The sequence below is a fragment of the Pleurodeles waltl genome, chromosome 2_2 (genome assembly GCF_031143425.1).
Source record: "Pleurodeles waltl isolate 20211129_DDA chromosome 2_2, aPleWal1.hap1.20221129, whole genome shotgun sequence".
Taxonomy (NCBI): Eukaryota; Metazoa; Chordata; class Amphibia; order Caudata; family Salamandridae; genus Pleurodeles; species Pleurodeles waltl.
Window position 1 is genome coordinate 1,195,471,482 of NC_090439.1, and position 27,937 is coordinate 1,195,499,418.

The following is a 27,937-nucleotide window of genomic DNA, read 5'->3' on the forward strand; positions in this document are numbered from 1 at the left end:
TGGTGGCCGGATGGGGTCAGCAGTTTACTATGTCTCTGACTGCTTTTTAATAAAGCAAAATGTTTAAATGGAGCCCCCCCCAAAAAAAAATGTCATGCATTTAAAAGCAAAGTAAAACATTCACAAAACGTTTTTATCAGCAAAAAGTGATCCCATTGACCACTAGCTATTCCTTAAGTATTTTATTATAAACGTTCACAAAGGGGACCCCTTACCATTCCATTTGCAAATGGGTTACCATTACCTTTCAGTAGCTGGTAAAATATTATTGTTTTTGACTAGATTTGATTTGCAAAACAATATTACACCTCATTTTGAATTCCTATTTGAATGGAGGGCACTCAACCCATTCTTTCCTAATAGCATGTTGGTATGTAGTTGCAAACCCAAATTGCAATTCAGTAACGTGCCATCAAATCACAAATTGGGTTTGGTCCATCTGTGGTCTCAAACTTCCTTATTAAGCCTGACCATGAGGCTTTTTACAGACTTCTGGGTTCATCCTTTCTATTCAAAGAAAGAGTACATTTGCCTGACTTTAACATGGCCACCACAAATTAGTACTTAAAAGCATAATGGCTCTAAAGAGTGTCCACCATGGTCATACTGACCTTCATATGGTGCGCTAGGCAAAGGCTTTAGCACCACCCACAGGAGCACAACAGGAGTCAGGGTCAGATGAGAGTCTGGTCTGGTGGGGGAGGGTTGTAGGAAAGTACCATCTTGCCTGGCATGTTACCCCCATTTTTCACTGTATATATGTTGTTTTAGTTGTATGTGTCACTGGGACCCTGCAACACAGGGCCCCAGTGCTCATAAGTGTGCCTGACTGTGTTACCTGTGTAGTGACAAACTGTCTCACTGAGGCTCTGCTAATCAGAACCTCAGGGGTTATGCTCTCTCATTACTTTTAAATTGTCACTAACAGGCTAGTGACCAATTTTACCAATTCACATTGGCTTACTGGAACACCCTTATAATTCCCTAGTATATGGTACTGAGGTACCCATGGTATTGGGGTTCCAGGAGATCCCTGTGGGCTGCAGCATTTCTTTTGCCACCCATAGGGAGCTCTGACAATTCTTACACAGGCCTGCCACTGCAGCCTGAGTGAAATAATGCACACATTATTTCACAGCCATTTTCACTGCACTTAAGTAACTTATAAGTCACCTATATGTCTAACCTTTACCTGGTAAAGGTTAGGTGCAAAGTTACTTAGTGTGTGGGCACCCTGGCACTAGCCAAGGTGCCCCCACATTGTTCAGGGCAAATTCCCCGACTTTGTGAGTGCGGGGACACCATTACATGCGTGCACTACACATAGGTCACTACCTATGTGTAGCTTCACAATGGTAACTCCGAATATGGCCATGTAACATGTCTAAGATCATGGAATTGCCCCCTCTATACCATCCTAGCATAGTTGGCACAATTCCATGCTCCCAGTGGTCTGTATCACAGACCCTGGTACTGCCAAACTGCCTTTTCTGGGGTTACACTGCAGCTGCTGCTGCTGCCAACCCCACAGACAGGCTTCTGCCCTCCTGGGGTCCAGCCAGGCCTGGCCCAGGATGGCAGAACAAAGGACTTCCTCAGGGAGGGGGTGTTACACCCTCTCCCTTTGGAAAATGGTGTGAAGGCAGGGGAGGAGTAGCCTCACCCAGCCTCTGGAAATGCTTTGTTGGGCACAGAGGTGCCCAATTCTGCATAAGCCAGTTTACACCGGTTCAGGGACCCCTCAGCCTTGCCTGGGCGCGAAACTGGACAAAGGAAAGGGGAGTGACCACTCCCCTGACCTGCACCTCCCCTGGGAGGTGCCCAGAGCTCCTCCAGTGTGCTCCAGACCTCTGCCATCTTGGAAACAGAGGTGCTGCTGGCACACTGGACTGCTCTGAGTGGCCAGTGCCCTCTGCTGACGTCAGAGACTCCTTCTGATAGGCTCCTTCAGGTGTTGCTAGCCTATCCTTTGTCCTAAGTAGCCAAACCCTCTTTTCTGGCTATTTAGGGTCTCTTTCTTTGGGGATTCCTCAGATAACGAATGCAAGAGCTCATCAGAGTTCCTCTGCATCTCCCTCTTCACCTTCTGCCAAGAAATCGACTGCTGACTGCTCTGGAAGCCTGCAAAACTGCAACAAAGTAGCTAAGACGACTACTGCAACATTGTAACGCCGCTCCTGCTGCCTTCTCGACTGTTTTTCTTGGTGTGCCTCCTGTGAGGGTAGTCTGCCTCCTCTCTGCATCAGAAGCTGCGAAGAAATCTCCCGTGGGTCGACGGAATCTTCCCCCTGCTAAAGCAGGCACCAAAAAGCTGCATCACGGTCCCTTGGGTCTCCTCTCACGACGACGAGCGAGGTCCCACGAATCCAGCAAGACTGTCCAAGTGACCCCCACCGTCCAGTGACTCTTCAGTCCAAGTTTGGTGGAGGTAAGTCCTTGCCTCCCCACGCCAGACTGCATTGTTGGTTTTCGCGACTTTTGCAACTTCTCCAGCTCCCGTGCACTTCCGGCGGAAATCCTTTGTGCACCCGGAAGCTGGGGTCCCCGGCACTCTAACCTGCATTGCACGACTTCCTAAGTTGTTCTCCGGCGACGTGGGACTCCTTTGTGTGACTTCAGGCAAGCACCGTTTCACGCATCCTCGTAGTGCCTCACTCTGGCACTTCTCCGGGTGCTACCTGCTGCTGTGAGGGCTCCTTGTCTTGCTCGACGTCCCCTCTACCTCCTGGTTCAATTTGCCCCGTCCTGGTCCATCCTGGGCCACAGCAGCGTCCAAAAACGCCAACAGCATGATTTGCAGCTAGCAAGGCTTGTTGGCGTCCATCTGGCGGGAAAACACTTCTGCACAACTCTCCAAGGCGTGTGGGATCCATCCTCTAAAGGGAAAGGCGCTAGCCCTTGTCGTTCCTGCAGTATTCACAGTTCTTCAGCCTAGTAAGAGCTTCTTTGCACCAACAGCTGGCATTTCTTGGGCATCTGCCCATCTCCGACTTGCTTGTGACTTTTGGACTTGGTCCCCTTGTTCCACAGGTACCCTCAGTCAGGAATCCATCGTTGTTGCACTGCTGATTTGTGTTTTCCTTGCATTTTCCCTCTATCACGACTTCTGTGTCTTTAGGGGAACTTCAGTGCACTTTGCACTCACTTTTCAGGGTCTTGGGGTGGGGTATTTTTCTAACCCTTGCTATTTTCTAATAGTCCCAGCGACCCTCTACAAGGTCACATAGGTTTGGGGTCCATTCGTGATTCACATTCCACTTTTGGAGTATATGGTTTGTGTTGCCCCTATCTCTATGTGCTCCCATTGCATCCTATTATAATTTTACACTGTAAGCACTGTTTTCTAAGACTATACTGCTTATTTTTGGTATTGTGTACATATATCTTGTGTATATTTCTTATCCTCATACTGAGGGTACTCACTGAGATACTTTTGGCATATTGTCATAAAAATAAAGTACCTTTATTTTTAGTATAACTATGTATTGTGTTTTCTTATGATATTGTGCATAATCAGTTGTGGTACTGTAGTAGCTTCACACGACTCCTAGTTCAGCCTAAGCTGCTCTGCTAAGCTACCATTATCTATCAGCCTAAGCTGCTAGACATCCTATACACTAATAAGGGATACCTGGGCCTGGTGCAAGGTGTAAGTACCCCTTGGTACTCACTACAAGCCAGTCCAGCCTCCTACATTGGTTGTGCAGCGGTGGGATAAGTGCTTTGACACTACTTACCACTCTTGACATTGTACTTTTCATAAGAGAAAAATATACAAAACAAGTTCAGTGTATGTACACATAACTAAAAAGTTTTGCATTCACTCTTTTCACTCTTTTCTAAGTGCTGAAAAGTACTTCTAAACTTTCTAAAAAGTTCTAAAAAGTTGAAAAAGTTTTTTTTTCTGTCCTTCTAAAAGTTCTGAAAAACTTTTTCTTCACTTTTTCTATCACTTAACTCTTTCTAAAAATGTCTGGCACAGGCCAAAATGTTGATCTGTCCAAACTTGCATATGATCACCTTAGCTGGAAAGGAGCAAGGAGTCTCTGCATACAAAGAGGTTTAAGTGTAGGGAAGAATCCTTCTTTAGAACTGTTATTGAACATGCTTAGAGAACAAGATAAGGCCATAAGTGCCCAATCTGTTGAAAAAGTTGTTGATGGTTCTCAGTCTGATCCAGGGACACCCCTGCAGATAGATTCAGTAAGGAAACTTCCCAGCCTGCCCATTAGCAGACAGCCTAGCAGGGTTGAAGTAGATGTAGAACCACACCAAACAGATAGTGTGGTCTCTCATCACAGTAGGAGGTCTCATCATACAGATGATGGACTCTCACATTATACTGTTAGTAAACTTGTTAAGGTTCCCTCTGTTAGGGACAGGTCTCCTTCTGTTCATTCCCATCACACTTCTGTTTCTAGAAATGTCCCTCCCAACCACCCTGATGACAGAATGTTGGAAAGGGAGCTCAATAAGTTGAGAGTGGAGACTTCCAGACTGAAGCTTAAGAAGCAACAGCTGGATTTAGATAGACAATCTCTAGAGATTGAAAAGGAAAGACAGAAGCTGGGTTTAACTACCCATGGTGGCAGCAGCAGTATCCCCATAGTCATCCTGTAAAAGAGCATGATTCCAGGAATCTGCACAAGATAGTTCCCCCTTACAAAGAGGGGGATGACATTAACAAGTGGTTTGCTGCACTTGAGAGGGCTTGTGTTGTTCAAGATGTCCCTCAAAGGCAGTGGGCTGCTATCCTATGGCTATCATTTAGTGGTAAGGGTAGAGACAGACTCCTTACTGTGAAAGAAAGTGATGCCAACAATTTCCCTATTCTTAAGAGTGCACTCCTTGATGGTTATGGCTTAACCACTGAACAATACAGGATAAAGTTCAGAGAGACCAAAAAGGAGTCTTCACAAGATTGGGTTGATTTCATTGACCATTCAGTGAAGTCCTTGGAAGGGTGGTTACATGGCAGTAAAGTGACTGACTATGAAGGCCTGTATAACTTGATCCTGAGAGATCATATTCTTAATAATTGTGTGTCAGATTTGTTGCACCAGTACTTGGTAGACTCTGATCTGACCTCTCCCCAAGAATTGGGAAAGAAGGCAGACAAATGGGTCAGAACAAGAGTGAACAGAAAAGTTCATACAGGGGGTGACAAAGATGGCAAGAAGAAGGATGGTAAGCCTTCAGACAAAGGTGGGGACAAATCTAAAAATGAGTCTTCATCAGGCCCCCAAAAGCAATCTGGTGGGGGTGGTGGGTCTAAATCCTCTTCAAAACATAATCAAGAAAAGAAACCATGGTGCTATTTATGTAAAGTAAAAGGCCATTGGACAACAGATCCCAGTTGTCCAAAGAAAAGCACCAAGCCTACTACCACTACAACCCCTACTGCTTCACCTAGTGTCCCTACTAATAGCCGTGGTGGTGGGAGCAAACCTACTAATAGCCAATCCAAGGGAGTAGCTGGGCTCACTATTGGTAACTTAGTTGGGGTTGGTCTGATTAGGGAGACCACAGAGGCTGTTTTAGTCTCTGAAGGGGCTATTGATTTAGCCACTTTGGTTGCTTGCCCCCATAACTTGGAGAAGAACAAGCAACTACCCCTAATAAATGGTGTTGAGGTCCAGGCCTACAGGGACACAGGTGCCAGTGTCACAATGGTGATTGAGAAACTGGTGCACCCTGAACAACACATACTTGGACACCAGTACCAAGTAACCGATGCTCACAACATAACACAAAGCCACCCCATGGCTGTTGTAAATCTCAACTGGGGGGGGGGTAACTGGTCCAAAGAAAGTTGTGGTAGCCTCAGAATTACCTGTAGACTGTCTACTAGGGAATGATTTGGAGACATCAGCTTGGTCAGATGTGGAGTTGGAGGCCCATGCAGCAATGTTGGGCATTCCAGGGCATATTTTTACTTTGACAAGGGCTCAGGCCAAAAAGCAAAAAGGACAGGGAAGCTTGGATCCTGGAACAATGGACCAAGTGCTCCCTAAAGCTAGGGCTAGTAGAAGCAAACCACTTCCTACTATCCCTCCCTCTACAGTGGATTCTTCTTCTGAGGAAGAAGAGTTCCCTCCCTGTGCAGAACCTACACCAGAGGAGCTGGAAGCAGACACTGCTGAGCTTTTGGGTGAAGGGGGGCCTGCCAGAGAGGAGCTGAGTGTGGCACAGCAAACCTGTCCCACATTAGAGGGTCTACGACAGCAAGCTGTCAAACAAGCAAATGGGGACATCAGTGACTCTCACAGAGTTTACTGGGAGGACAATCTCTTGTACACTGAGCCAAGGGATCCTAAACCTGGGGCAGCCAGAAGATTAGTGATTCCTCAGGAGTACAGAAAGTTCCTTCTAACTCTTGCACATGATATTCCCCTTGCTGGGCATCTTGGGCAGATGAAAACTTGGGACAGGCTTGTTCCCCTGTTTCATTGGCCTAGGATGTCTGAGGACACAAAGGAATTTTGTAAGTCCTGTGAAACCTGTCAAGCCAGTGGCAAGACAGGTGGCACTCCAAAGGCACCCCTTATTCCACTGCCTGTGGTTGGGGTTCCCTTTGAAAGAGTAGGGGTTGACATAGTTAGCCCCCTTGACCCTCCTACTACTTCAGGCAATAGGTTTATCTTGGTGGTAGTGGACCATGCCACAAGATATCCTGAGGCAATTCCTCTTAGGACCACTACAGCTCCTGCAGTGGCAAAGGCCCTCCTGGGAATCTTTTCCAGGGTGGGCTTCCCAAAAGAGGTAGTTTCAGACAGAGGAAGCAATTTCATGTCTGCTTACTTGAAGGCTATGTGGAAAGATTGTGGGGTGACTTACAAGTTCACCACACCCTATCATCCACAAACAAATGGACTGGTGGAGAGGTTTAATAAAACTCTCAAAGGCATGATTATGGGACTCCCAGACAAACTCCGAAGGAGATGGGATATCCTTTTACCATGCCTCCTTTTTGCCTACAGGGAGGTACTCCAGAAAGGAGTGGGCTTCAGCCCCTTTGAACTTCTTTTTGGACACCCTGTTAGGGGTCCACTCACACTTGTGAAGGAGGGTTGGGAACAACCTATAAAAGCTCCTAAACAGGATATTGTGGACTATGTACTTGGCCTCAGATCAAGGATGGCTGAGTATATGAAAAAGGCCAGTAAAAACCTTCAGGCCAGCCAAGAGCTCCAGAAGCAATGGCATGACCAGAAGGCTGTTTTGGTTCAGTACCAACCAGGGCAGAAAGTGTGGGTCTTGGAGCCTGTGGCCCCAAGAGCACTCCAAGATAAATGGAGTGGACCCCACACAATTGTTGAGAAGAAGGGTGAAGTCACCTACTTGGTTGACTTAGGCACTGCCAGGAGTCCCCTTAGGGTGCTCCATGTCAACCGCCTGAAACCCTACTATGACAGGGCTGATCTCACCCTGCTCATTGCAACTGATGAGGGACAGGAAGAAGACAGTGATCCTCTACCTGATCTCTTCTCTTCCACAGAGCAAGATGCTCTTGTGGAAGGTGTAGTTTTGGCTGATTGTCTTACTGCTGAGCAGAAAGACCATTGCATAAATCTCCTAGGACAATTTTCAGAACTCTTCTCTACTGTGCCAGGCACCACTTCTTGGTGTGAGCACACTATAGATACTGGAGACAGTTTACCTGTCAAAGGAAGGATCTATAGGCAGCCTGACCATGTCAGGGACTGCATAAAGCAAGAAGTTCAGAAAATGTTGGAACTAGGAGTGGTTGAGCACTCTGACAGTCCATGGGCTTCTCCTGTGGTACTGGTACCAAAACCCAATTCTAAAGATGGAAAGAAGGAAATGCGGTTTTGTGTAGACTACAGAGGGCTTAACCAGGTAACCAAAACAGATGCTCACCCTATACCCAGGGCAGATGAGCTCATAGATACACTGGCATCTGCCAAGTATCTAAGCACTTTTGATTTGACTGCAGGGTATTGGCAGATCAAATTATCAGAAGATGCTAAAGCAAAAACTGCATTTTCTACCATTGGAGGACATTACCAGTTTACTGTAATGCCTTTTGGTTTGAAAAATGCACCTGCCACTTTTCAGAGGTTGGTGAATACAGTCCTGCAAGGGCTGGAAGCCTTCAGTGCAGCATATCTGGACGATATAGCTGTCTTTAGCTCCAGCTGGGATGATCACCTGGTCCACCTATGGAAAGTTTTGGAGGCCCTGCAGAAGACAGGCCTCACTATCAAGGCTTCAAAGTGCCAGATAGGGCAGGGGAAGGTGGTTTATCTGGGACACCTGGTTGGTGGAGAACAGATTGCACCACTACAGGGGAAGATCCAGACAATTGTGGATTGGACTCCCCCTACTACACAGACTCAGGTGAGAGCCTTTTTAGGCCTCACTGGGTATTACAGGAGGTTCATCAAGAACTATGGCTCCATTGCAGCCCCTCTGAATGACCTCACTTCCAAAAGAATGCCTAAAAAGGTATTGTGGACAGCAAACTGTCAAAAAGCTTTTGAGGAGCTGAAGCAGGCTATGTGCTCTGCACCTGTCCTGAAAAGCCCTTGTTACTCTAAAAAATTCTATGTCCAAACTGATGCATCTGAACTAGGAGTAGGGGCAGTCCTATCACAACTAAATTCTGAGGGCCAGGATCAACCTGTTGCTTTTATTAGTAGGAGGTTGACCCCTAGAGAAAAGCGTTGGTCTGCCATTGAGAGGGAGGCCTTTGCTGTGGTCTGGGCTTTGAAGAAGTTGAGGCCATACCTGTTTGGCACTCACTTCATTGTTCAAACAGACCACAAACCTCTACTTTGCCTAAAACAAATGAAAGGTGAAAATCCTAAATTGTTGAGGTGGTCCATATCTCTACAGGGAATGGACTATACAGTGGAACATAGACCTGGGAGTACCCACTCCAATGCAGATGAACTCTCCAGATATTTCCACTTAGACAATGAAGACCCATCAGGAAATGACTAATCTTATTGTCTTCCGTTTGGGGGGGGGGGTTGTGTAGGAAAGTACCATCTTGCCTGGCATGTTACCCCCATTTTTCACTGTATATATGTTGTTTTAGTTGTATGTGTCACTGGGACCCTGCAACACAGAGCCCCAGTGCTCATAAGTGTGCCTGACTGTGTTACCTGTGTAGTGACAAACTGTCTCACTGAGGCTCTGCTAATCAGAACCTCAGGGGTTATGCTCTCTCATTACTTTTAAATTGTCACTAACAGGCTAGTGACCAATTTTACCAATTCACATTGGCTTACTGGAACACCCTTATAATTCCCTAGTATATGGTACTGAGGTACCCATGGTATTGGGGTTCCAGGTGATCCCTGTGGGCTGCAGCATTTCTTTTGCCACCCATAGGGAGCTCTGACAATTCTTACACAGGCCTGCCACTGCAGCCTGAGTGAAATAATGCACAAATTATTTCACAGCCATTTTCACTGCACTTAAGTAACTTATAAGTCACCTATATGTCTAACCTTTACCTGGTAAAGGTTAGGTGCAAAGTTACTTAGTGTGTGGGCACCCTGGCACTAGCCAAGGTGCCCCCACATTGTTCAGGGCAAATTCCCCGACTTTGTGAGTGCGGGGACACCATTACATGCGTGCACTACACATAGGTCACTACCTAGGTGTAGCTTCACAATGGTAACTCCGAATATGGCCATGTAACATGTCTAAGATCATGGAATTGCCCCCTCTATACCATCCTGGCATAGGTGGCACAATTCCATGCTCCCAGTGGTCTGTAGCACAGACCCTGGTACTGCCAAACTGCCTTTTCTGGGGTTACACTGCAGCTGCTGCTGCTGCCAACCCCACAGACAGGCTTCTGCCCTCCTGGGGTCCAGCCAGGCCTGGCCCAGCATGGCAGAACAAAGGACTTCCTCAGAGAGGGGGTGTTACACCCTCTCCCTTTGGAAAATGGTGTGAAGGCAGGGGAGGAGTAGCCTCACCCAGCCTCTGGAAATGCTTTGTTGGGCACAGAGGTGCCCAATTCTGCATAAGCCAGTTTACACCGGTTCAGGGACCCCTCAGCCTTGCCTGGGCGCGAAACTGGACAAAGGAAAGGGGAGTGACCACTCCCCTGCACCTCCCCTGGGAGGTGCCCAGAGCTCCTCCAGTGTGCTCCAGACCTCTGCCATCTTGGAAACAGAGGTGCTGCTGGCACACTGGACTGCTCTGAGTGGCCAGTGCCCTCTGCTGACGTCAGAGACTCATTCTGATAGGCTCCTTCAGGTGTTGCTAGCCTATCCTTTGTCCTAAGTAGCCAAACCCTCTTTTCTGGCTATTTAGGGTCTCTTTCTTTGGGGATTCCTCAGATAACGAATGCAAGAGCTCATCAGAGTTCCTCTGCATCTCCCTCTTCACCTTCTGCCAAGAAATCGACTGCTGACTGCTCTGAAAGCCTGCAAAACTGCAACAAAGTAGCTAAGACGACTACTGCAACATTGTAACGCCGCTCCTGCTGCCTTCTCGACTGTTTTTCTTGGTGTGCATCCTGTGGGGGTAGTCTGCCTCCTCTCTGCATCAGAAGCTGCGAAGAAATCTCCCGTGGGTCGACGGAATCTTCCCCCTGCTAAAGCAGGCACCAAAAAGCTGCATCACGGTCCCTTGGGTCTCCTCTCACGACAACGAGCGAGGTCCCACGAATCCAGCAAGACTGTCCAAGTGACCCCCACGGTCCAGTGACTCTTCAGTCCAAGTTTGGTGGAGGTAAGTCCTTGCCTCCCCACGCCAGACTGCATTGTTGGTTTTTGCAACTTTTGCAACTTCTCCAGCTCCCGTGCACTTCCGGCGGAAATCCTTTGTGCACCCGGAAGCTGGGGTCCCCGGCACTCTAACCTGCATTGCAAGACATCCTAAGTTGTTCTCCGGCGACGTGGGACTCCTTTGTGTGACTTCAGGCGAGCACCGTTTCACGCATCCTTGTAGTGCCTCTTTCTGGCACTTCTCTGGGTGCTATCTGCTACTGTGAGGGCTCCTTGTCTTTCTCGACGTCCCCTCTACCTCCTGGTCCAATTTGCACCGTCCTGGTCTATCCTGGGCCACAGCAGCATCCAAAAACGCCTACCACACGATTTGCAGATAGCAAGGCTTGTTGGCGTTCATCTGGCGGGAAAACACTTCTGCACGACTCTCCAAGGCGTGTGGGATCCATCCTCCAACGGGGAAGGCTCTAGCCCTTGTCGTTCCTGCAGTATTCACAGTTCTTCAGCCTAGTAAGAGTTTCTTTGCACCAACAGCTGGCATTTCTTGGGCATCTGCCCATCTCCGACTTGCTTGTGACTTTTGGACTTGGTCCCCTTGTTCCACAGGTACCCTCAGTCAGGAATCCATCGTTGTTGCACTGCTGATTTGTGTTTTCCTTGCATTTTCCCTCTATCACGACTTCTGTGTCTTTAGGGGAACTTCAGTGCACTTTGCACTCACTTTTCAGGGTCTTGGGGTGGGGTATTTTTCTAACCCTTGCTATTTTCTAATAGTCCCAGCGACCCTCTACAAGGTCACATAGGTTTGGGGTCCATTCGTGATTCACATTCCACTTTTGGAGTATATGGTTTGTGTTGCCCCTATCCCTATGTGCTCCCATTGCATCCTATTGTAATTTTACACTGTATGCACTGTTTTCTAAGACTATACTGCTTATTTTTGGTATTGTGTACATATATCTTGTGTATATTTCTTATCCTCATACTGAGGGTACTCACTGAGATACTTTTGGCATATTGTCATAAAAATAAAGTACCTTTATTTTTAGTATAACTGTGTATTGTGTTTTCTTATGATATTGTGCATAATCATTTGTGGTACTGTAGGAGCTTCACACGTCTCCTAGTTCAGCCTAAGCTGCTCTGCTAAGCTACCATTATCTATCAGCCTAAGCTGCTAGACACCCTATACACTAATAAGGGATACCTGGGCCTGGTGCAAGGTGTAAGTACCCCTTGGTACTCACTACAAGCCAGTCCAGCCTCCTACAAGGGTGACTTCTGTTTTCCACACTGCAGTTAATGTGGGGTTTAGGGGAATCCTGTCAGTCACCAGACAGGTGAAACTGCCTTCCCGCCCATTGGTGCAATCAAAGTGCGTTATAACGGTGTCAGAATAATACCAAAACCTTTGGATGAATGTATAATGTTTAATGAATAATGTTTCTTACCTTGATTTCTTTTTGCAGGAATAATCTCTGAAATGAGAAACATGATTTCACTATTTATAGGAGTGCAAATATAGTAATAAACATTGCAACATCAGAAGTGGAGGTCCATTATTAAAGCATCGAGTTTGGCACCTGTAAATGCGGCAGCTTTATCCGTGCAGTCGCTCACAGATGCCTACCACTGACCACGTCATTGTCCCTCACCATGTGATTGACAAGATGGGGGCTGTTCACAAACTGCATTTTGTAGTACATTTAATAGAGCCTCAACAGCACTACTAAAGAAGAATAACATTTTATTCACAAAGCTATAAGTGTAAATCTCCACCTCTCCTATCTTTTTAATAAGGAGATACTCACACATGCAGGTTTACTACTTAGTTTAAATGTGCATGGGATGGGGAACGGTTGGAAAAGGGGCATAATTATTACTAAATGGGAGGAGTTCAGGGTGGAGCGGGAGGGTTTATGTTAGAGTCAGGGTTGGGTTAAGGAATGATAAAAGAGTACGCCCATTGCTATTCAGAAACCGCACTTCTAAAACAACTACAGCTACAAATGGAGCCAAAACAGTAGTAAATTACTCCGGCTCAGGGATGGAGTAAGTCTGATACCATTCATGGCCAATCTCTCCACTGCGACACCCTCCCTTTGAAAATAATGGCGGTAGGGACTTAAAATAAACTCTCACTGGAAAAGAATGTTAAATTAAAAGTAAAATAGTTAAAATAACTTATAATATATGTAAATATTACTTCATTAAAAAAAAATCTAATCATAAACTATTTTAACAACCTTTGTTAAAAAATTGAAAAAAGTTAGTAAAACATAATTAAATTAATTTACATTTTTTCTATGAATCACGTTTATTTATTATTAATGCATAATACAAATGTTTTCTATGTCCTAATTTATTTTTCATTATAACATTTAAAAAAATACTTTTAATTTAATTGAATACATTAAATATATGTAAATTAAAAATGTGTTTAAAATTAAAATATTAGCGTCATATAGCATTACTTTTATTTTGATCTACGTTTAAAACAAGTATATCAAATGATTTAACATTAATATTTAATATACTATATTTTACAAATTTCTTTGTTAGTTATATAAACCTTTTTCATGTTTCCTTGTACTTTAACAAATAGCAACTATGCGGTCTAGGTGGGAATCTCCCTATTGTAGAGTATAAGCAAAATTTTAAAAAAGTTTATTAAAATTGTATAATAAATGTAGTAAAATACATTAATGTTAAACATTATTGTAAGTTAATTTTATATTAATTTTACATGTAGAACACAATAAAAAGGTAACACACTATTAAATTCGTTTTTAATTAAATCTATAATTAATTTAAACATATTCATTTAAATAAAAATCATTTTCCTATCTCACCGTGCAATGTAAGAGCACGTAACATCATGACGTCATAACCTATGTAAACCCACCCAAAATAACCTAAGATCATAACTCCAGAATGTAATGTCATATCCTCCTAACCTGAAAAATATAATTTCATAAAATTATATCATAATGTAACCTAACGTAATGTATCTTAAGCTAAAATAACCTGTAATAATAACTACATATAATAGCATCTTAACCTAACACAGCATGATCTACCTTAACATAGTGAAATTAAGTAACCTATGTTGGAGACTGTAGTGATGTAATATTACACAGTCCTCTGTTTATGCTGTTTCAAAGATGTAGTGATGCAATATTACACAGTCCTCCATTTGTGTTGTTTCCTATCAGATAGAATTGTTATTCTTTGTTTGTATCTGCTGACTGTACTTGCAGTCTTTCAGAACCCAGGCCAGTCCATGCATTCTCGCCCTGTGGATCCCAAAGGCTTCTGTTTGACAGATGCTGCTGCAAGACGCAGGGCGAGGATCCTCTGGACATGGGTTCTTAATAATAAACTTGTGAAGAAACCTACAACAATTTTCCTCTCTACTTTCACAGACACGTAGACACTGAGGTGTTTCCAGAGGGCTGGAGGGAAGCAGAATTCGCAGTCGGTGGGTGTGCTGATGTGGTGCTGTCTGCGGGTTGAGGGATTGACTGGCTGACTGTCACGGCTGCCTGAACCCCCCCAAACACGCTCTGGAGGGCAGTGAGCTGCAACGGGTCACGTTCAATCACTGTCTCAGACAGAATGGGCTAGGTCCAGGCCCTGAAAGCTATGACCATAGTTACAGTCAACTCTCATGACCACACAATGGTGGATTCAGCTGAAACAGAATGCAATAAAATGCAAGAAATGCAAGGAAAGCAACATAAGAATGTCACCCCAGAACACAACCCAAATGAAGTAAAAAAAGCAAACACCAGCCAGAGGTACGCCACAGAGAGTGGACCAAATAATAAATGCTATGAATCCTCCCACCCAAGAAACACTAACGCTATCAGAAGCCAATGGTAACATTCAAACTGGCACTAAGCGAAGCATTGTAAACCAAGCCTCTCACGTCAATCCAATCCCAGATTGGTGGAACTCGCCCCTGACAATGCTGCAGTCCTCAATACACACCCTAAGCCTTCAATCCGAGAAACTGGAAGTCCAGATTGACCTCATGAACTTTATGGCCACACACATTTTAGGGATAAATGCAAAACTAGAAACCATGACAAACCTGATCACCAGGGTCCAAGAGGTATACTCTCCATCCCTCAAGACCCGCTCCTGTGGCCTGATAAAGATAAACTCTCCACCCTGCCTGAAATTCTCTACAGTTCACTGAAAAAAAACAATTAAGTATTAACATGAAGCAAGAAGCAGATACCCACGGGCAAGAACAGGAAAAAGTTAGGAAAAGGCAGCCCACAACTGAGCAGCCAGGCCTCGTCCAATACATTGGCACACATGAAATCAATTACAAGCAGTTGCAATGTAATGGGTCTTGCAATTGCTCGAGTGAGAGCTATTAGAATTGTAGATTCCTAACTGGACTTTTCTTATCACATAAATTGAAAATGAAAAGTGAAACAGTTGACATAAGTGAGCCGATTCAAAGCTCCATGGCCGCCACGAGTGTGTGTGCGAAGGAGAGACACAAAAGGAAAAAGAAGTTTGCTCAAAGTCAAACATATAGGCAAACGTGCAATTATCCACATAACAGGGTTGGTCCCCAGAGCAGTAACAAAACTGCCCCAAGGAGGTACAAAAGATAAAGCATTTACCAGTGATAACAAAGGATTTTTGAAAGGTAAGCCCATGAACAAGTGCTAGTGCGGGGCGTGTGTTGGGTGTGGTTAAAAGGCCACAGATAGATTACAACAGGCCGGAGTGCTTGCGTGCTCGACTTAAAAATGGAAGAATATGTAGAGAAGGCACAACAATAGATAAACTGGTAGAGGAGGAAAAGCAAAGGAAGGGAGAGTTAGACAGATGTTTAGGCATCTTCCTTTTGACTCATCTGGTTTGTCCATCATCAGTAAGGATTCAGAGGTGTAGTTATCAACAGGGCAGCATGTGCAGTGGCACAGGGGCCCGGGGACATTCAGGACCCATAGGACACCAATTAGGGCTGTGTGTTACTGCCCAGAGGACACGGGTGGAGGCAAATTTCTCTGTTGCAGCAGGGTCCAAGCCACGTCAATGTAAACATTATCTGTAGATGCAAAAAAAAACAAGCATTTGTAATGCAATGGGTCTCGCGTTTGCTCAAGTTAGAGCTATTAGCATTGTAAACTCCTAACCGGACTTTTCTTGCCATATAAACTGAAAATGAAATGTGATACAATTCCATATAAGGGGGCCGATTTAAAACATCACACCATGAGAATGAAGGTGACTAATCAGAACAATCAGACCGGTCCGGTTTCGCCCTTGCATAGTAAAAGAAAATGAGTGACGTCCCACTGTGCAAAACCGTGAATTTGCGAAGGAGTGCTAGGATAAACAATAGAATTAAACTGGTAGTGATGAAAAGCGCTCAATTACTGCTCAGAGAGATCGCGCTGCCTAAGAAATAAAGAGGAAAAGTAGTCCAGAAACTATATGGAAAACATCAAGCCCCTTATGTTTTCAGTAGTTGGTCGGTGCTCTCGAGGAGGGCTAAACACCGGAAGAGGCATGACACATGCATGCATTTCATTAATGAAATCAAGCAAAATTATAAAAGGCAAGCCCACAAACCAATGAAACCGATGGGCATGATGGGTGTGGTTACAAGCTCACAGAGAGATTACAACAGGGGAACAGCACTTGCATGCTTAACCCTAAAAAAGAGGAAGACACACAGCAGTTCTGCCAGATACTGAGAAACATCCAGACTACTGGTCGTCAGTCCTGGAACCAGTTCAGCAGAGAACCGCTTCAAACATGCTGAGAGATTACCACTTCCGGCTTCTGACTTGCACATCAGTAGTAAAAGTTGGAGTGTGACAAACCAAGCAGTCACTTGACAATCAGAAATTTGAGTATTAGCAGCATTTTTTATTTAAATCTGCTTACCAAACATTTGCACTACCCGCTTGTGCGTTTGTATTTATAAGTTTCAGATACTGGATCCCTGGACTTTTCCCTTCTCCGCATCAGGTGATGCCCCTTTCATAGTCACCACAACAGGAGCTGCCAAGCTGGTTATGCTGTAACAGAGAACTGCTCTCAGACGAGTTTCAAATGAGCAGGGGAAGAGTGGGTTACTGTGTCTCAACCTTACAATTCAAAATATTTTGTTTCTCTGTTATAAACCAACTTGCTAAAAGTGTCTTACCAATCGTCGAATTCACAAAACGGCAATAAAAATGCAAGCATGTTAAAATATATGAATGTGTTGATTTTAAGATTTTATGTAGCGCCTTTTGGTCCTGGTAAGATGCAAACACACTGTAGAATAATAATTATTTAAAAATCACATGCTTTCATTGCCATGCACTTCTTTCTGTGTGCAAGGCCTCGGTCAGAAAAGGCAAGTCTACTTTGGTCCATTATACAGCACCTGGAACATTATGTGGCAAAATCCTAAGCGCCGGCTAGCGCCATTCCATAGCGGCATCCATGCACCATATCTATGGAATGGCACACAGGATAGGCTAGTTGGAGGAAGGTAGCCTCTTTCTAGCCTTGTTACCCCCACTTTTGGCCTGTTTGTGAGTATATGTCATGGTGTTTTTACTGTCTCACGGGGATCCTGCTAGCCAGGGCCCAGTGCTCATAGTGAAAGCCCTATGTTGTCAGTGTGTTTGATATGTGTCACTGGGATCCTGCTAGCCAGGACCCCAGTGCTCATAAGTTTGTGGCCTATATGTATGTGTTCCCTTTGTGATGCCTAACTGTCTCACTGAGGCTCTGCTAACCAGAACCTCAGTGGTTATGCTCTCTCTGCTTTTAAAATTGTCGCTGCAAGCAAGTGGCTAATTTTACCAATTCTGATTGGCACACTGAAACACCCTTATAATTCCCTAGTATATGGTACCTAGGTACCCAGGGTATTGGGGTTCCAGGAGATCCCTTTGGGCTGCAGCATTTGTTTTGCCACCTATAGACAGCTGAGACAATTCTTACACAGGCCTGCCACTGCAGCCTGAGTGAAATAACATCCACGTTGTTTCACAGCCATTTACCACTGCACTTAAGTAACTTATAAGTCACCTATATGTCTATCCTTTACCTGGTGAAGGTTGGGTACAAAGTTACTTAGTGTGTGGGCACCCTGGCACTAGCCAAGGTGCCCCCACATTGTTCAGGGCAAATTCCCCGGACTTTGTGAGTGCGGGGACTGTAGGAAAGTACCATCTTGCCTGGCATGTTACCCCCATTTTTCACTGTATATATGTTGTTTTAGTTGTATGTGTCACTGGGACCCTGGTAACCAAGGGCCCCAGTGCTCATAAGTGTGCCTGAATGTGTTACCTGTATAGTGATTAACTGTCTCACTGAGGCTCCTCTAATCAGAACCTCAGTGGTTATGCTCTCTCATTTCGTTCAAAATTGTCACTAACAGGCTAGTGACCATTTTTACCAATTTACATTGGCTTACTGGAACACCCTTATAATTCCCTAGTATATGGTACTGAGGTACCCAGGGTATTGGGGTTCCAGGAGATCCCTATGGGCTGCAGCATTTCTTTTGCCACCCATAGGGAGCTCTGACAATTCTTACACAGGCCTGCCACTGCAGCCTGAGTGAAATAACGTCCACGTTATTTCACAGCCATTTTACACTGCACTTAAGTAACTTATAAGTCACCTATAGGTCTAACCTTTACCTGGTAAAGGTTAGGTGCAAAGTTACTTAGTGTGAGGGCACCCTGGCACTAGCCAAGGTGCCCCCACATTGTTCAGAGCCAATTCCCTGAACTTTGTGAGTGCGGGGACACCATTACACGCGTGCACTACATATAGGTCACTACCTATATGTAGCTTCACAATGGTAACTCCGAATATGGCCATGTAACATGTCTATGATCATGGAATTGCCCCCTCTATGCCATCCTGGCATTGTTGGTACAATTCCATGATCCCAGTGGTCTGTAGCACAGACCCTGGTACTGCCAAACTGCCCTTCCTGGGGTTTCACTGCAGCTGCTGCTGCTGCCAACCCCTCAGACAGGTTTCTGCCCCCCTGGGGTCAAGCCAGGCTTGTCCCAGGATGGCAGAACAAAGGACTTCCTCTGAGAGAGGGTGTGACACCCTCTCCCTTTGGAAAATGGTGTGAAGGCAGGGGAGGAGTAGCCTCCCCCAGCCTCTGGAAATGCTTTCTTGGGCACAGATGTGCCCAATTCTGCATGAGCCAGTCTACACCGGTTCAGGGACCCCTTAGCCCCTGCTCTGGCGCGAAACTGGACAAAGGAAAGGGGAGTGACCACTCCCCTGACCTGCACCTCCCCTGGGAGGTGTCCAGAGCTCCTCCAGTGTGCTCCAGACCTCTGCCATCTTGGAAACAGAGGTGCTGCTGGCACACTGGACTGCTCTGAGTGGCCAGTGCCACCAGGTGACGTCAGAGACTCCTTGTGATAGGCTCCTTCAGGTGTTGCTAGCCTATCCTCTCTCCTAGGTAGCCAAACCCTCTTTTCTGGCTATTTAGGGTCTCTGTCTCTGGGGAAACTTTAGATAACGAATGCAAGAGCTCATCCGAGTTCCTCTGCATCTCCCTCTTCACCTTCTGATAAGGAAACGACCGCTGACCGCGCTGGAAGCCTGCAAACCTGCAACATAGTAGCAAAGACGACTACTGCAACTCTGTAACGCTGATCCTGCCTCCTTCTCGACTGTTTTCCTGCTTGTGCATGCTGTGGGGGTAGCCTGCCTCCTCTCTGCACCAGAAGCTCCGAAGAAATCTCCCGTGGGTCGACGGAATCTTCCCCCTGCAACCGCAGGCACCAAAAAGCTGCATTACCGGTCCCTTGGGTCTCCTCTCAGCACAACGAGCGAGGTCCCTCGAATCCAGCGACTCTGTCCAAGTGACCCCCACAGTCCAGTGACTCTTCAGTCCAAGTTTGGTGGAGGTAAGTCCTTGCCTCACCTCGCTGGGCTGCATTGCTGGGAACCGCAACTTTGCAGCTACTCCGGCCCCTGTGCACTTCCGGCGGAAATCCTTTGTGCACAGCCAAGCCTGGGTCCACGGCACTGTAACCTGCATTGCACGACTTTCTAAGTTGGTCTCCGGCGACGTGGGACTCCTTTGTGCAACTTCGGCGAGCACTGTTTCACGCATCCTCGTAGTGCCTGTTTCTGGCACTTCTCCGGGTGCTACCTGCTTCAGTCAGGGCTCTTTGTCTTGCTCGACGTCCCCTCTCTCTTCAGGTCTAATTTGCGACCTCCTGTTCCCTCCTGGGCCCCAGCAGCGTCCAAAAACGCCAAATGCACGATTTGCGCCTAGCAAGGCTTGTTGGTGTCCTTCCGGCGGGAAAACACGTCTGCACAACTCTCCAAGGCGAGACGGATCCGTCCACTAAAGGGGAAGTCTCTAGCCCTTTTTGTTCCTGCAGAAACCTCAGCTTCTTCTGTCCAGTTGAAGCTTCTTTGCACCCGCAGCTGGCATTTCCTGGGCATCTGCCCATCTCCGACTTGCTTGTGACTTTTGGACTTGGTCCCCTTGTTCCACAGGTACCCTAGATTGGAAATCCACAGTTGTTGCATTGCTGGTTTGGGTCTTTCCTGCATTATTCCTCTAACACGACTACTTTGTCCTTAGGGGAACTTTAGTGCACTTTGCACTCACTTTTCAGGGTCTTGGGGAGGGTTATTTTTCTAACTCTCACTATTTTCTAATAGTCCCAGCGACCCTCTACAAGGTCACATAGGTTTGGGGTCCATTCGTGGTTCGCATTCCACTTTTGGAGTATATGGTTTGTGTTGCCCCTATCCCTATGTTTCCCCATTGCATCCTATTGTAACTATACATTGTTTGCACTGTTTTCTAAGACTATACTGCATATTTTTGCTATTGTGTATATATATATTGTGTATATTTCCTATCCTCTCACTGAGGGCACACTCTAAGATACTTTGGCATATTGTCACAAAAATAAAGTACCTTTATTTTTAGTATAACTGTGTATTGTGTTTTCTTATGATATTGTGCATATGACACTAAGTGGTACTGTAGTAGCTTCACACGTCTCCTAGTTCAGCCTAAGCTGCTCTGCTAAGCTACCATTATCTATCAGCCTAAGCTGCTAGACACCCTATACACTAATAAGGGATAACTGGGCCTGGTGCAAGGTGCAAGTACCCCTTGGTACTCACTACAAGCCAGTCCAGCCTCCTACATTGGTTGTGCAGTGGTGGGATAAGTGCTTGAGACTACTTACCACTCTTGTCATTGTACTTTTCATAGGAGAAAAATATACAAAACAAGGTCAGTGTATATACACATAGCCAAAAAGTTTTGCATTTCCTCTTTTCACTCTTTTCTAAGTGCTGAAAAGTACTTCTAAACTTTCAAAAAGTTCTTAAAAGTTTTAAAAGTTTTTTTTTCTGTCTTTCCAAAAAAATTCTGAAAACTTTTTTCTCTTTTTCTATCACTTTAACTCTCTCTAAAAAATGTCTGGCACAGGCCAAAGTGTTGATCTGTCCAAACTTGCATATGACAACCTTAGCTGGAAGAGAGCAAGGAGTCTCTGTATAGAGAGAGGTTTGAGTGTAGGGAAGAATCCTTCCTTGGAACTGTTACTTAACATGCTTCGAGAACAGGATAAGGCCATAAGTGCCCCATCTGTTGAAAAAGTACCTAATAGTTCTCAATCTGATTCAGGGACTCCCCCAGGAAAAGATTCAGGAAAGAAACTTCCTAGCCTGCCCATTACTAGACAGTCTAGCATAGATGGTAATGATGATGAGCCACACCAGAGAAATAGTGTTGTCTCACATCATAGCAAAAGCATATATTCTCACCATACTGGTAGTAATGTTTCTGTTAACCAAGCTGTTAGGGTGGCTCCTGTAAGGGACAGGTCTCCTTCTGTTCATTCCCATCATAGCTCTGTTTCTAGAAATGTCCCTCCCACCAACCCTGATGACAGAATGTTAGAGAGGGAACTCAATAAGTTGAGGGTGGAACAAACCAGACTGAAGCTTAAAAAGCAACAGCTGGATTTGGATAGACAGTCTTTTGAATTAGAGAAGGAAAGACAGAAGTTGGGTTTAGAAACCCATGGTGGCAGCAGCAGTATTCCCCATAGTCATCCTGCAAAAGAGCATGATTCCAGGAATCTGCACGAGATAGTTCCCCCTTATAAGGAGGGGGATGACATTAACAAGTGGTTTGCTGCACTTGAGAGGGCCTGTGTTGTACAGGATGTCCCTCAAAGGCAGTGGGCTGCTATCCTATGGCTATCATTTAGTGGAAAAGGTAGGGATAGGCTCCTTACTGTGAAAGAAAATGATGCTAATAATTTCCAAGTTCTTAAGAATGCACTCCTGGATGGTTATGGCTTAACCACTGAACAGTACAGGATAAAGTTCAGAGAGACCAAAAAGGAGTCTTCACAAGACTGGGTTGATTTTATTGACCATTCAGTGAAGGCCTTGGAGGGGTGGTTACATGGCAGTAAAGTTACTGATTATGACAGCCTGTATAACTTAATCCTGAGAGAGCATATTCTTAATAATTGTGTGTCTGATTTGTTGCACCAGTACTTGGTGGACTCTGATCTGACCTCTCCCCAAGAATTGGGAAAGAAGGCAGACAAATGGGTCAGAACAAGAGTGAACAGAAAAGTTCATACAGGGGGTGACAAAGATGGCAACAAAAAGAAGGATGGTAAGTCTTCTGACAAGGGTGGGGACAAATCTAAAAATGAGTCTTCATCAGGCCCACAAAAACACTCTGGTGGGGGTGGTGGGTCCAAATCCTCCTTTAATCAGAACAAGGAAAAGAAACCATGGTGCTATTTATGTAAGATAAAAGGCCATTGGACAACAGATCCCAGTTGTCCAAAGAAAGGCACCACTGCTCCTACCACTACAACCCCTACTGCTACACCTAGTGTCCCTACTAATAGCAGTGGTGGTGGGAGCAAACCTACTAATAGCCAATCCAAGGGAGTAGCTGGGCTCACTTTTGGTAACTTAGTTGGGGTTGGTCTAATTAGGGAGACCACAGAGGCTGTGTTAGTCTCTGAGGGGGCTATTGATTTAGCCACCTTGGTTGCTTGTCCCCTTAACATGGATAAGTACAAGCAACTAACCCTAATAAATGGTGTTGAGTTCCAGGCCTACAGGGACACAGGTGCCAGTGTCACAATGGTGATTGAGAAACTGGTGCACCCTGAACAACACATACTTGGACACCAGTACCAAGTAACCGATGCTCACAACATAACACAAAGCCACCCCATGGCTGTTGTAAATCTCAACTGGGGGGGGTAACTGGTCCAAAGAAAGTTGTGGTAGCTTCAGATTTACCTGTAGGCTGTCTATTAGGGAATGATTTGGAGACATCAGCTTGGTCAGATGTGGAGTTGGAGGCCCATGCAGCAATGCTGGGCATCCCAGGGCATATTTTTGCTTTGACAAGGGCTCAGGCCAAAAAACAAAAAGGACAGGGAAGCTTGGATCCTGGAACAATGGACCAAGTGCTCCCTAAAGCTAGGGTTAGTAGAAGCAAACCACTTCCTACTATCCCTCCCTCTACAGTGGATTCTACTTCTGAGGAAGAAGAATTCCCTCCCTGTGCAGAACCTACACCAGAGGAGCTGGAAGCAGACACTGCTGAGCTTTTGGGTGAAGGGGGGCCTGCCAGAGAGGAGCTGAGTGTGGCACAGCAAACCTGTCCCACATTAGAGGGTCTCAGACAGCAAGCTGTCAAACAGGCTAATGGGGATGTCAGTGACTCTCACAGAGTTTACTGGGAGGACAACCTCTTGTACACTGAGCATAGGGATCCTAAACCTGGAGCTGCCAGGAGATTAGTGATTCCTCAGGAGTACAGAAAGTTCCTCCTAACACTGGCACATGACATTCCCTTAGCTGGGCACCTAGGACAAATGAAAACTTGGGACAGGCTTGTTCCCCTGTTTCATTGGCCTAGGATGTCTGAGGACACAAAAGAATTTTGCAAGTCCTGTGAAACCTGTCAAGCCAGTGGCAAGACAGGTGGCACCCCAAAGGCACCACTTATCCCACTGCCTGTGGTTGGGGTTCCCTTTGAAAGTGTAGGGGTTGACATAGTTGGCCCCCTTGACCCTCCTACTGCTTCAGGCAATAGGTTTATCTTAGTGGTAGTGGACCATGCCACAAGATATCCTGAAGCTATTCCTTTAAGGACCACTACAGCTCCTGCAGTGGCAAAGGCCCTCCTGGGAATATTTTCCAGGGTGGGCTTCCCAAAGGAAGTAGTATCAGACAGAGGAAGCAATTTCATGTCTGCATACTTAAAGGCCATGTGGAAGGAGTGTGGTGTAACGTACAAGTTCACAACACCCTATCATCCACAAACAAATGGACTGGTGGAGAGATTTAATAAAACTCTCAAAGGCATGATTATGGGTCTCCCTGAAAAACTCCGTAGGAGATGGGATATCCTTCTACCATGCCTCCTTTTTGCCTACAGGGAGGTACCCCAGAAAGGAGTGGGCTTCAGCCCCTTTGAACTTCTTTTTGGACACCCTGTTAGGGGTCCACTCACACTTGTAAAGGAGGGTTGGGAACAACCGTTAAAAGCTCCTAAGCAGGATATTGTGGATTATGTACTTGGCCTCAGATCAAGGATGGCTGAGTACAAGAAAAAGGCCAGTAAAAACCTTCAGGCCAGCCAAGAGCTCCAGAAGCAATGGCATGATCAGAAGGCTGTTTTGGTTCAGTACCAACCAGGGCAGAAAGTGTGGGTCTTGGAGCCTGTGGCCCCAAGAGCACTCCAAGATAAATGGACTGGTCCCCACACAATTGTTGAAAAGAAGGGTGAAGTCACCTACTTGGTTGACTTAGGCACTGCCAGGAGTCCCCTTAGGGTGCTCCATGTCAACCGCCTGAAACCCTACTATGACAGGGCTGATCTCACCCTGCTCATGGCAACAGATGAGGGACAGGAAGAAGACAGTGATCCTCTCCCTGATCTCTTCTCTTCCACAGATCAAGATGCTCTTGTGGAAGGTGTAGTTTTGGCCGATTGTCTTACTGCTGTGCAGAAAGACAATTGCATAAATCTCCTAGGACAATTCTCTGAACTCTTCTCTACTGTGCCAGGTACCACTTCTTGGTGTGAGCACACTATAGATACTGGAGACAGTTTACCTGTCAAAAGTAAGATCTATAGGCAGCCTGACCATGTCAGGGACTGCATAAAGCAAGAAGTTCAGAAAATGTTGGAACTAGGAGTGGTTGAGCACTCTGACAGTCCATGGGCTTCTCCTGTGGTACTGGTGCCAAAACCCAATTCTAAAGATGGAAAGAAGGAAATGCGGTTTTGTGTAGACTATAGAGGTCTCAACTTGGTAACCAAAACTGATGCTCACCCTATACCCAGGGCAGATGAGCTCATAGATACACTGGCATCTGCCAAGTATCTAAGCACTTTTGATTTGACTGCAGGGTATTGGCAGATCAAATTATCAGAAGATGCTAAACCTAAGACCGCATTTTCTACCATTGGAGGACATTACCAGTTTACTGTAATGCCTTTTGGTTTGAAAAATGCACCTGCCACTTTTCAAAGGTTGGTGAACACAGTCCTGCAAGGGCTGGAAGCTTTCAGTGCAGCATATTTGGACGATATAGCTGTCTTTAGCTCCAGCTGGGATGATCACCTGGTCCACCTATGGAAAGTTTTGGAGGCTCTGCAAAAGGCAGGCCTCACTATCAAGGCTTCAAAGTGCCAAATAGGGCAGGGTAAGGTGGTTTATCTGGGACACCTTGTTGGTGGGGAACAGATTGCACCACTTCAGGGGAAAATCCAAACTATTATTGATTGGGTTCCCCCTACCACTCAGACTCAGGTGAGAGCCTTCCTAGGCCTCACTGGGTATTACAGGAGGTTCATTAAGAACTATGGCTCCATTGCAGCCCCTCTTAATGACCTCACATCCAAGAAAATGCCTAAAAAGGTATTATGGACAGCAAGCTGTCAGAAAGCTTTTGAGGAGCTGAAGCAGGCCATGTGCTCTGCACCTGTCCTGAAAAGCCCTTGTTACTCTAAAAAATTCTATGTCCAGACTGATGCATCTGAATTAGGAGTAGGGGCAGTCCTATCACAACTTAATTCTGAGGGCCAGGATCAACCTGTTGCTTTTATTAGTAGGAGGTTGACCCCTAGAGAAAAGCGTTGGTCTGCCATTGAGAGGGAGGCCTTTGCTGTGGTCTGGGCTCTGAAGAAGTTGAGGCCATACCAGTTTGGCACTCACTTCATTGTTCAGACAGACCACAAACCTCTACTTTGGCTAAAACAAATGAAAGGTGAAAATCCTAAATTGTTGAGGTGGTCCATATCCCTACAGGGAATGGACTATACAGTGGAACATAGACCTGGGAGTAGCCACTCCAATGCAGATGGACTCTCCAGATATTTCCACTTAGACAATGAAGACTCATCAGGTCAAGGCTAGTCTTATTGTCCTTCGTTTGGGGGGGGGTTGTGTAGGAAAGTACCATCTTGCCTGGCATGTTACCCCCATTTTTCACTGTATATATGTTGTTTTAGTTGTATGTGTCACTGGGACCCTGGTAACCCAGGGCCCCAGTGCTCATAAGTGTGCCTGAATGTGTTACCTGTGTAGTGACTAACTGTCTCACTGAGGCTCTGCTAATCAGAACCTCAGTGGTTATGCTCTCTCATTTCGTTCAAAATTGTCACTAACAGGCTAGTGACCATTTTTACCAATTTACATTGGCTTACTGGAACACCCTTATAATTCCCTAGTATATGGTACTGACGTATCCAGGGTATTGGGGTTCCAGGAGATCCCTATGGGCTGCAGCATTTCTTTTGCCACCCATAGGGAGCTCTGACAATTCTTACACAGGCCTGCCACTGCAGCCTGAGTGAAATAACGTCCACGTTATTTCACAGCCATTTTACACTGCACTTAAGTAACTTATAAGTCACCTATATGTCTAACCTTTACCTGGTAAAGGTTAGGTGCAAAGTTACTTAGTGTGAGGGCACCCTGGCACTAGCCAAGGTGCCCCCACATTGTTCAGAGCCAATTCCCTGAACTTTGTGAGTGCGGGGACACCATTACACGTGTGCACTACATATAGGTCACTACCTATATGTAGCTTCACAATGGTAACTCCGAATATGGCCATGTAACATGTCTATGATCATGGAATTGCCCCCTCTATGCCATCCTGGCATTGTTGGTACAATTCCATGATCCCAGTGGTCTGTAGCACAGACCCTGGTACTGCCAAACTGCCTTTCAGGGGTTTCACTGCAGCTGCTGCTGCTGCCAACCCCTCAGACAGGTTTCTGCCCTCCTGGGGTCCTGCCAGGCTTGGCCCAGGATGGCAGAACAAAGGACATCCTCAGAGAGAGGGTGTTACACCCTCTCCCTTTGGAAAAAGGTGTTAAGGCAGGGGAGGAGTAGCCTCCCCCAGCCTCTGGAAATGCTTTCATGGGCACAGATGGTGCCCATTTTTGCATAAGCCAGTCTACACCGGTTCAGGGACCCCTCAGCCCTGCTCTGGCGCGAAACTGGACAAAGGAAAGGGGAGTGACCACTCCCCTGACCTGCACCTCCCCTGGGAGGTGTCCAGAGCTCCTCCAGTGTGCTCCAGACCTCTGCCATCTTGGAAACAGAGGTGCTGCTGGCACACTGGACTGCTCTGAGTGGCCAGGGCCAGCAGGTGACGTCAGAGACTCCTTCTGATAGGCTCCTTCAGGTGTTGCTAGCCTATCCTCTCTCCTAGGTAGCCAAACCCTCTTTTCTGGCTATTTAGGGTCTCTGCTTTAGGGAATTCCTTAGATAACGAATGCAAGAGCTCATCAGAGTTCCTCTGCATCTCTCTCTTCACCTTCTGCCAAGGAATCGACTGCTGACCGTGCTGGAAGCCTGCAAAACTGCAACAAAGTAGCAAAGACGACTACTGCAACTCTGTAACGCTGATCCTGCCGCCTTCTCGACTGTTTTCCTGCTTGTGCATGCTGTGGGGGTAGCCTGCCTCCTCTCTGCACTAGAAGCTCCGAAGAAATCTCCCGTGGGTCGACGGAATCTTCCCCCTGCAACCGCAGGCACCAAAGAACTCCATCACTGGTCCCTTGGGTCTCCTCTTAGCACAACGAGCGAGGTCCCTTGAATCCAGCAACTCTGTCCAAGTGACTCCCACAGTCCAGTGACTCTTCAGTCCAAGTTTGGTGGAGGTAAGTCCTTGCCTCC

General features: G+C 46.1%; 1 protein-coding gene across 1 annotated transcript in view; it reads right to left on the minus strand.

Moving 5' to 3' along the window:
- Nucleotides 1–27,937, minus strand: part of LOC138279330 (butyrophilin-like protein 2) — a 430,170-nt gene that overhangs the window by 246,513 nt on the left and 155,720 nt on the right. Inside the window, exon 6 of the mRNA XM_069219396.1 lies at nt 12,164–12,190. Within this exon, the coding sequence (XP_069075497.1) occupies nt 12,164–12,190 (27 nt within the window). The remainder of the gene's footprint in view (nt 1–12,163; nt 12,191–27,937) is intronic.